The sequence below is a fragment of the Syzygium oleosum genome, unplaced genomic scaffold (genome assembly GCF_021117445.2).
Source record: "Syzygium oleosum isolate NSW1041296 unplaced genomic scaffold, Sole_v2.1 Sole_v2.09, whole genome shotgun sequence".
Taxonomy (NCBI): domain Eukaryota; kingdom Viridiplantae; phylum Streptophyta; class Magnoliopsida; order Myrtales; family Myrtaceae; genus Syzygium; species Syzygium oleosum.
Window position 1 is genome coordinate 9,763,767 of NW_026607493.1, and position 10,820 is coordinate 9,774,586.

General features: G+C 40.8%; 2 protein-coding genes across 2 annotated transcripts; one reads left to right on the forward strand and one right to left on the reverse strand.

Annotated features, from left to right (window-relative positions):
• Positions 1-1,644: 1,644 nt before the first annotated feature.
• On the forward strand, positions 1,645-3,428 carry LOC115691321 (uncharacterized). The gene is made up of 2 exons (XM_030617918.2): positions 1,645-1,840; positions 1,962-3,428. Exon 2 carries the CDS (start codon positions 2,011-2,013, stop codon positions 2,965-2,967), a length of 957 nt encoding a protein of 318 aa, XP_030473778.1. The 5' UTR covers positions 1,645-1,840; positions 1,962-2,010; the 3' UTR covers positions 2,968-3,428.
• Positions 3,429-4,557: 1,129 nt separating this feature from the next.
• LOC115690899 (uncharacterized) lies at positions 4,558-8,088 on the reverse strand. Its single transcript, XM_030617401.1, has 8 exons — positions 7,396-8,088; positions 6,716-6,918; positions 6,158-6,238; positions 5,947-6,033; positions 5,710-5,842; positions 5,561-5,632; positions 5,302-5,451; positions 4,558-5,154 (listed from the first exon to the last, which is right to left on the reverse strand). Exons 2-8 carry the CDS (start codon positions 6,905-6,907, stop codon positions 5,048-5,050), a joined length of 822 nt encoding a protein of 273 aa, XP_030473261.1. The 5' UTR covers positions 6,908-6,918; positions 7,396-8,088; the 3' UTR covers positions 4,558-5,047.
• Between the last annotated feature and the right edge of the window lie 2,732 nt (positions 8,089-10,820).

Sequence of the window (10,820 nt, forward strand, 5' to 3'; positions counted from 1 at the left end):
GAGGAAAGTCACAATGCTACTTTGCAAAGTTAGGAACTTTCCAGATCAACAACAGTGGCAAGATCAAGAACCTTGCGGTTTTTTATCCGCCCGAGTTCTTCTACGACAGTTGAGAGTTCCCCCACCAAAAAGGATTTCAGACAACTCACAGCTCAACTGTAATAACGTCAAAGTTTTTTTTTTTTTTCCCGAGAGGTCGTAAAAGTACATCAAATTCAGAGGCCCAATAAAACACCCCGCTCTTTATCGTCTCGTAAAGAAAAGGTTTTCTTTCCTTTCGGTATGCGACTAATTTCATCTTCGCGATTTCTTGATTTTCTTGATAAAGAAGGGAAAAGGTCTTTCTTATACAATTGTTATTATGAAAAGATAATTAAAGTTGCTGCCTTTTTTTAAAATAATCTCATGATAGGACTTACACGTAACAACCGAAGTCCAAGAAAAGTCGCATAGGATTCTACTTTGGCAATAAATGAAGTCAAATCTTTCCATGTCAAACTAATCAAATAAGGTGCAAGAAATCACCTTTTCTCTCACCCAATCTGATACAACTGTTTCTTAGTTGGGTAATCTGTGACAACTGGTTAAATAATAGAGATCCAACATGCCCACTTCTTCTCCTCCCCCCCTCTCATAATCACATATATCATTTTATCATTGTATATACCCTCAATTTCTCTCTTTTCTTGATACCACATTGAAGAAAAGGGCATGATTCTCTGCATGTAATTAGATTCTATACTTCATCATCATTAAAGATGTGCATGAAATGCCTGGTCTTGGAGCACCAATCATTGGCTTCTGATTGCAAAGTTCATTCTTGTATTGAGAAGGGCGTGCAATTTCTGTTTGGAAAATGCTCTTGATTAAGTTATCTGGGAAATACTTATCTCAGAAACTACAAATTGAAAACTGGCCGAGACGAAAAAGAAAACAGAGACTCTTTAAAGATGCCATCTTTTTTGTTCAGTCCCACGATGGAACTTTTTAAATAATTGCCAGATGGGACCTTCACAACCTGCCTTATTCAACATGGAGTGGTGAGTTTCGTCTGCTAATCACTTGCCCCATCTTTATCTCTGAGCTGTGAGAAGCAGAGAAAGACTGAGATTTGGGCCCAATCTATGGCCTGCAGAACCATAGAAGGCAGACTTCTCACTTTCTGCCACTACTACTGCTATTAACTAGGGCCTAAATTCCTCGCTCAGACACCGTTTTCGAAGAAAAAAAGGTTAAAAGTGCATTTCCACGTTGTTGTAGTTGGTGTTCAACTCAAATCATAGAAAATTATGAAGACCCACGTTGAAGTAACAGAGTTTCTCTCTCCGCCTTTCCCTCTAACTTTTTTTTTCTTAAAACTAGGTGTTGACTGGTCATATTTGTTAATTTTTTTCTCCAAACATATCATGTGCCTGGCATGCTTAGCAGAGTTGTATTTGGTTTTTCTTTTTAAACGCAATAAACTGTACTTTAAATCCGGTGAAAAAATGGCGTCTCTGCTTTTTCAACATGCATGGGAAAGAGTAATTTAAGTGTTACAGAAGCAAAAGAAAACACCTTGGTTTCACAAAAGCTGTCTCTAGCTTAATTAGTTAGAAAAAAGAAAATCAATTAAATAGGAAGACAATATCAGAGAGATGTAAAGTCCAGTTGAGAGGAAATCAGGCAAGGCAACAAATCATTGAAGGATATAAAAAGGGCGTCTTCACTAACTCTCAGTCACTGCCATCTCTATGACAGTTTGGACAAACAAAAATCTTTTGTTTTTAACTTTCTGTAAGTAAGTGCTGCCAAGAAGAACACCTCTGGCAGCATCTCTGATTTGAATATATTTTAGCAAGTAAGATCTCTCTCTCTCTCTCTCTCTCTCTCTCTCTATGCTGATATTCATAGGCCTTTCATCCTGCCTGTCGCACCCATATTTTCTCATCTCTTGAGCTGCTGCTCCTTCTTGATTTTAGCCGGCCTTTGTCCATAATCAAGTTGATCAATCAAGATTCAAGCAAAAGAATGCAAGACCAGATTGGGATTCCCGCTTGCTTTTCATCCGGTGAGAAGCTGAGTGATGATCAGGCTGCCGTGACAAGGTCCGGCCAGAGCGTTTTCATGTCCGTTTACCGTACAAAGATTGCTGATCAGTGCAGATTGATCACCATCACATGGTGCAAGAATTTGATGCTTCATGGCCTCTCTGTATCAGTCGAAGGCCCCGAAGGAGAAAACCAGTACACCTGCAAAGTGGAGCTCAAACCGTGGTACTTTTGGAGGAAACAAGGATCTAAGCACTTCACGGTTGAGGGAAAAGTTGTCGACATTTTCTGGGACCTCAAAGCAGCGAAATTTAATGGCGAAACTGAGCCGAACTCGGAGTACTATGTCGCCGTAGTCTGCGATGAGGAAGTTGTTCTGCTTGTTGGTGATCTGAAGAAGGATGCTTATAGGAAGACTGGTTGTAGGCCGGCTCTTATCGATCCGATTTTAGTTTCGAAGAAAGAGCATATATTCGGTAAAAAGAAGTTCTCGACAAGGGCTAAGTTTTATGAGAAGGATGGATGCCATGAGATATCGATCGAATGTAAGAACAGGAATTTCGGTGGCGGGAGCATCAGCAATGGCAGTTCGCTAAATGGGATCGAACCAGAAATGGAGATAAGAATCGACGGGCAGTTGGCAATCCATGTGAAACACCTCCAGTGGAAATTCAGAGGTAACGAGTCCGTCTATGTTAACAAGCTTAGAGTGGAAGTCTATTGGGATGTCCATGACTGGCTTTTTAGTCCTGGTCTAAGGCATGCATTGTTCATATTCAAGCCGATTTTGTCATCAATATCTGTGTCCTCGGCATCTTCGCCGTACGCATCAATGCCATTGTCATCGCAAACGGAGAGCTCGGGTTCTGTGGATGGGATTTCTGCAAGTGGGTCCACAGAGTTTTGCTTGTTTCTCTATGCTTGGAAGGTTGAGTAGAGGAATCATATTAGGCCAAACCTGAGTATATTGTCAAGGTCCCCAGAAAAAAGCTAGATTTGCCAAGAATTTGTATGGGTCTTCAGGCATGTTATGGACCAGCAACATGGAGTGGTGAGAATACAGATTGGATTGATAGAGAGAGAGAGAGAAAGAGAGAGAGAGGATTAGATGTGGCGGGGCCAAGAGAAGAGAGCTTGGAGGTAACTTACAGCTGGGGAGGAACAAGTGGGCATAATTGGACAAGAAAGATTGGATCAATTACATGCCCAATAATGCCCCATCTAGAGGAGCCTATCCCCCTCTCTTTCTCTCTTGATCTGATCTTGAAAAGTGAGCAAATATTTTCTTTTTCTTTTTGGGTTCCAAAAAGATTCTGTCTCCCAATATATGTATGCCCTTCTGCAACCATATATATTTTTTATACACAAGATTTGGAAATAGGTCAATAACTTACTGAATGTCTGTGTCTGGAAAACAATGCTAATGCATGTGACTGGGCAAAGCAAGTTGCTTCTCTCCTCTAGATGATGACGAAACAGACTAAAGCGTTGCAAAGAGCATGCACATGTGCTCTTCCTATGATGTGCTGCCTTTTTCATTTCATTCCCTGTTTTTGCACTCTGCTGAGGCCATCTACACGCATCTGTATATGATCTATCTAATTTCTTGGTTAGGTTTTTTCAGCATGTAAAGTTTTACTGGTTAGGATTACCTTAACGCGGCATTAGGAATACACGACACAGGTATAACTACTTCTGCTTTCTTTCGTTAATTAACAACAATGGAAGTTGGTTAATCAGATAAGCATTCAAGGACAGAACATGGGGAGAAATGTACTCCAAATGGAATTTAAGTCCTAGCCGGTCAAAAAAAAGATAATTAGAAGCAAAAGGAAATTATGACTTCTAACAGAACAAACCACCCCGCCGTCAACACAAATTTGACACCATTTTCGTCCATAAAAAACTTCGCTGGTATCTTTTATTTTTCTTAATCTTTTTGTTGAATTTCCTTTGGCTCTGTCAATAGTGCCAACTTAGTTGGCGAAGCCTTGTACACAACATTGACCGCCATAATGATTGATACTTGTAATGATCTAGGCTTAAACTTTTTGACCGGCATCATCTCAAAGGCTTAAAGTCTTCTCCTAAATCAGAATAAAATAGAGCAGTCACTTCCTTATCCAAGCTCCGAAAGGATCAGCTGCCCATTTTATGGGCAGAAACAGACGATGTATACAGTCAAAGATGAAGTCACTTTCAGAATGAGAATGCCTAGATGGAGTGAAGACCGGTGAGTAGTTACAACTTACAGCTAACATAAGTAAATATCAATAAATGTCAATAGCATGATGGGTTTTCTATAGCCTGCCGTGACGGGAAGAATAAAGACGATTGAGGATGGGTGGAAAAGGGGCAATTTTTTCCCGATAGCATGTGCAAAGCAAAAAAATGAAAAACAATGTTGGAAATGAAACAAACACTCTCAGTTAAAAAAAACTACAGTAATGTAGCTTCATGTGTTTTAAAGAAATTGATAAAGGTATACTCTGTAAATATACATCTTCCCGATCTGTAGCAACAGACAGCAAGGCGAAGCACCGGATTTCAATATATTTCTCAGGAATTATGGCGGTTGATCCGCAAACAAATGTTCATCTGGTATGATCTCATCTTCCACAGACAAGAACATCACAATGAGCTGAGATCAACAGGAGCTACTCAAAGAAGTGACGACAAAGCAACAGCCACAAAGGAAAAGTTCTGTTTCCAATGGCAAACAGAAGACTGCTACATTAGGAGGAATAACTGATGTTACAGATGATGGCATACCACAGTGGTCTTTAGTCTTCGAAAAAGCTCCTTTACCACTTCTTCAATCTCTTATGTAAAAAAACAAAAAAAAAATCTCTTATATAAGTACGCTTTCATGCCATAATGAGACCTAAAGCAAGAATAAAGGAATATTTTGGAGGGACCAACTTTTTTACCCATTTTGCTCATCAGCAATATGGGAGACCGATCTTGACTTCCAATTCAGTAAGAGTTCCTTGAAACAATCATACTTCACCGGCCATTCATTTTGAACCAAAACCAAACCACCTGGCCAGGAAGAACGTATTCTTTCCTCGACCAGCATCGGATGCTTTTTTTGGAGGTTGTACAGGATTTGGACTCTGTTTATCTGCACGAATCGGACGATACCTATCACAAACTTTGGAATAATGGACTGGTACTATTTGAGGACCATGCACCAAACAGCCGAAGATTACGAGATGCCAACAGAAATTCTGCTTTCTCGACGTGAAAACAAAATTATGTAAAGTCTCACCTTGTTTTGGGGATAACCTGTCAGTTTTTGCAGTTTTAGCATCATGCTGATTTGTTTCCGGACCTTTCTTAATGTCTTCTTTGGTATGGACAGAGGTAGACTTTCTTTCAGGAACGCTATGGTCCATCTTAGATCCAGTAATGGAACTACCTGTGGTGTTTTACCATAAAAGCAAAGATCATTTTGGTGCTAATTTCGTGCAAAATTGCATTTACCACCGTAAATCAGATCAAAGACTCTATGAGTATATATTCCTTACTCCCATTAGGAGGCTTCCCGTAGTTTTGCTGCAAGGCCTCAGTAAAGGTATTATCTTGTTGATCCTGCATCACTGATGAGGGGCCATGAAACCAAGTATGTGAACACATTTCATAGACACTCAAAAATCTGATAGTACATATGGCTTACGTTGATCAAAGAGAGTATTTCTGTAATTGGGGGCTGAGCCAACTAGTAGCAGCTGTACTGCTTCAGCATCTCTTGTAGTAGACAATTTGCCGGTTGCATTTAGGTTTTGAGTGTCTAGCAGTATTCCCGCCAGCTGTAAGAGGGAAGATGGTAAGAGTTCTGTAGAAAAGCTTTAAGCCGTGACTTTTGTACAAAGATTACACAGCTTTCTACAGAAACGGGCTAAAGTTTACTCGCCAAAAGTTTCTTGAGCACTTCAGTTTCGAGCAGATCGTAAGCTTCTTCACAGTAATTATCTGTAAGAACTGTGCATTGAGATCCAACCTAGACATTCAATGACTTAGAGAGTGAGTAAAATACAGATATCTTCATCTTCTGAAGTGCAATGAATGAAAATGGCAATTATTTGGAGCCTAAAGATGATTTACAGTGATTGATTTGCACTGACCTCACCATTCGTTTTGAGGACATCTTGCCCAACCACAAGGATGCTTAATTTTCCAGCCATCATTAGACTTTCCAAATCCACCTAAACCAAGTGGAAGAAACAACATCTTACTTCGTCTAAGCAATCCACAAAGCAGATGGACATGGTATAGGCCGGATATTGAGCATACAGGTTCTGATGTAGAATTTATCATAATTGGCCATGTCGAAATTCCAAGCAAAGTCACCCTATCTAAAGACAATAATAAACTCAGCAATAACCAGAACCACTTTTACACAGTGACTAACTTCTTTGCTTGAAAGAGAATTCATATATTCTCCAACCACATTACTTGCATTGGGCTAGTAAAAGTTTCTCGTTATCTATTTGTTCTATGTTTTGTCTATCTAGCAATGTGCTTGGGAGCCACAGGAAACAGAAGAGTCGCCCCAAAGAAAGCATCTGAGTAAGCACAAAACTCCAGGGAAGGATTTACTGTAAACACTAACGTTCCTTTGGTAATTAGACCATTTTTTTTTCCGTTGGAGCAAACATGGGGTGCAATGGAAAAGCAAGTACCTCGTCAGCAAAAAGCAAGGAGGTGGCATCAAGACCAACACGGTGAAAGAGCCAAGCAGCCTGACGTTGCTTCCACATCCTCGCTCTCCTAACGTTCATCACGGGCACCGCAATGGACCCTCCTCCATTGCCTTCTCCCTTCTTGTTCATCCTATTCTCCAAAAGCCATGCATAGCATATTGCAGCTATCATAGAACTTGTACCTGCAGCCCCAGACGATTTCATACAAGCACAATTCAAATCTAAGCAAAGTTCTAAAATGACAAGCCTGGTCGGTCCGGGAGTGACCAAACCAAACGTGATTGATCATGCTCACACAAGTTTGTGCTTGTCTTCAATCATTGTTAACGGAAGTAAGCACCCATCCTCCAATAACTAACATCTGCAGTATTAAGTAGTATAACATCACCCGAGTGCTTAGTGTAATACAATGTGATGTCAAAGTCCAGCTCCTCTCAAGTGGAGTGTTAACATTAGTGTTAGACAATCAATTAGCATCGTGATCTCGCATCAGTAGATGGAACTTCCTATAGATCAGTGAGTTCTAGAATCGGACTAAGAAAAGTATTGCCAAGAAAACGCTATTCACGGGAAAAATCTTTATCCACGAAAACCATCGGTCATGGAACCATAGGGGAAAAACGGGAAAAAAGAGAAAAAAGCATAGAAAGACACTTAACTGTTTGAAGGTCCCGAGAGAACAATCTTGGCCCTGGCATTGATCTCACCATTGAAGATCTTCCCAATCTTGCTTCTCTGCTCCTTGAGAAATCCATTAACACCAACTTTCCTTGCTCCATTGCCTTCCTTCAACCGCCCATTACCGATCGCCTTCGGCGCGATCTTATCGAGGGAACAAGTGGACGACGACACCGACCTCCGGTGAGCTGACTCCACGAGGCTCCTCGGAGGCGACAGGACCCGATCATCCGGCACCGAGCACGTCGAGGAAGAAATCGACCTCCGGTGAGCAGACTCAACCAAGTTCTTCGGCGGAGACAGCAGCTGCACGTCCTGCGACAGCACTGGGGTTCGGAAGCGCCGAGGAGGGGCGGGAATAGCCTGCGGCTGGGCCGCAGAGGGGTCGCTCTGAAATCTGGACCTCCGGTGCGTCGACTGCCTCAGCGGAAGAAGCTGAGGCGGCGGCAGGTCAGAGCTGACAGAGTGTCGCGATTGAGATGAGTCGTTCGCGTTGGGGGGTTGGAGGATGTTGGAGAACCACTTGTGGACGGATTCGGCGGGCGAGGACGGCTCCGTAGGAGAGTCCGGCGGAGTATCAAGGGTCTCCGATCGGTTCCGGCCGTGCCTGACGGATTTGGAGAGAATTTCGCCGCTGAAGCTGTCCACGGCTCTGTTCCTGCTCGAAGAGGAGAGCGAGGATCAGTCGGACTCGATGATCACAGTGTCGAGGCTTGACAGTTGACAGTTTGACAGTTAAGTTAACCGCTCCCTCCGTCATGTAAGAAGTACCGCAACATGCGACCTCGTAATAATATAATAAAATTATTCTTTTGACATTCAAAATAAAGTTTACGTCTTACTATTACATCAAATTCCGTTTACATATCGATAGCTTAGCAACATTCTACAAGTAGAGAGTTAGTTCAACATTATACTTTGCTAAATGGTAGTCATAAACATTTATTAAGAATTAAAAATTGAAGTGTGACATTTAGAAAAATTAAAGAACCAATAGTACAAAAAAAATTGTTGAATAATGAGAGCCGAGAATGTTAATGTTGAAAATGTCGGGACTTTCGCCACCAACTTCACAGTAATATAGGAACTTTGGACATGTTGCAATAGTTTAGGGGTTTGATTACACGTTTCGCAAAAAAAATATATTGAATATTTAGAAATAGTTCAAGCATCACATAAAACGAATTAAAGGTAATAAATATTATTGACCATTTATAGAATCACAAAACGGATATTATGAAATCAATTTATAAATTGATAGACATTAAAAATGTGCAGACCCAATTTTTTTTTAGAAATTTATCATAAGAACGTGCAAACAAATTCTCTCTCTCTCTCTCTCTCTCTCTCTCTCTCTCTCTCTCTCTCTCTCTCTCTCTCTCTCTCTCTCTCTCTCTCTCTCTCTCTCTCTCTCTCTCTCTCTCTCTCTCTATATATATATATATATATATATCGATTTTTATTATACATAACATTACTCATTTTAAAATATAAACGTATCTCTGTAATTTGAGAGTAGAGTCAAGTAGACAAATTCAAAATATCCAGACAAGACATAAGTCTGTCAATTCGTTTCATAAATTAATTTTTTTTTTTACTTTAGAATTCTTCTTACTGAATTTTTGTTTGCAGAGTAACCTGGCTATCTTGGAGTAAACTTTCATTTACTGACATTTACCCAACAATAATCATCCTTCTCATTTGGTTTGTGGAACAATTGAATTTTTCAATCCTTAATTGACCCTTGGATATACAGTACCATGAATCACAATTGCCAACTTATCATATTTGTAACCATTATTTATAAATTGAGTACCATTAAAAGTAAAAATACTCACAATCAAATTTTTAGAAACTCAATTGGATGTCCAAACTACGAAGCTTACTTGTGTTGAGGTCTCACATATCCTCATGCCAAATGGAGGGTTTATCATTTTTCAAAGTTTCAAACACACGTACCTCCTAGCAGATCTAGAGAGGGGGTCTCTTCTATCAATTTTGGAAGACGGAGAGAGCCTGCCCTGAGCTGCCGCAGCAAACCTCGGCGACCCCACGAGCCGAGAGGGCGACTCGCACCTCCCCGGCGAAGTGGCCACCATCTGCCTGGCCTCTTCTAGCCATGCCTGAGTCAACCTGCTGCTGTTGCTCCTGGTGCTGCTGTCAAAATCATCCTCCTGATAATCTTGATCTTTCCCCAGGTTCCCGCTCAAATCATACGCCTTCGTCTCAGTGCTGGCAGTGCCGAAGAACATGTCGTTCATGAAGTCCGTGAGGTCGGGGGCTGGCTCAGGCTTGGCGACCGCAGCCAGTCGCCTGCTCTCGGTTAGTTTCTGTTGCAGGCCCATGGACGAGCTTAGTTTGTTGTGATCTCTTGCAAAGTCCCTGTTCGTTACCCTTCTCTCCATCATGATCAAGAAAAGGACTTCACAGACAAACACCAAACCCAGAGAGAGAGAGAGAGAGATTGTGTTTTGGCTGAGGACACGAGAGGGAAATGGGGTTTAAGGGGCATGCGACATTGGTAATATCAAGCAAGGGACAGAGCAGAGGGAAGAGACCGCGTAATGAAACACAAGAATGGCCGGCTCATTTTAGATTTAGGGACGGCGTCTTCTTGTGGATGTAAGCGGAAGGCACTTGTACTATCCTTCAGTTTTGTATAGTAGCTATAAGCTGTTCTGTTGCAGCAATTTATAGTAATATTTAACATGTAGACTTGTTCCAATACAAATTATGCATGTGTGTCTAACATGGTAATCTAGTTCTGAGTGAGAAACTATTTCTATTAATATTTTAATCACCTATTTTTCTCCGTAAAAGCTTACTAATCTTAATTAGGGTGATTACTAACATTTCCTTTTATTAAATTACCAATTAGCTTTGTGTCATCGACTCTTATTGGAGTTGATTACCAATGTTCATTTGATTTTCTTTTTCAAACCATCAACTTCTTTATCTATGGGAAAAAAAAAATTCTTTTATCATTTATTACAGACCGGTCAACAAAAAAGTCATAAACCTATTACAATTGTGACAATTCAATCCCAAACCTTTTTTTTTGTCACTTGAGTCATAAAAATTTTGTATTTATGTCAATTCAGTCCATCCGTTCAATTTTGGCGCAGACCGGCACCAGCACGTAAAAATAAGAAACGCATCCACAGAGCATGCCGTGATTATGGGAAAGAAATGTTGCATCTCAATTCATTGCTAGTAGCCATGGCGAGGACAGTAGCCAAGCCCCTTTCTGTACTCTTCTTTTCGGCAGTGATGTCATTCCTCATGAAAGCAAATTGCTTTGTTCCTTTTTTTTTTGGTCATAAAATTGCTTTGTTCAGTCACGTAGAATTTGAGAAGCAAAACCGGTCGCTATTTGAATTCAATGTCAAATCATTCTCGGACATGT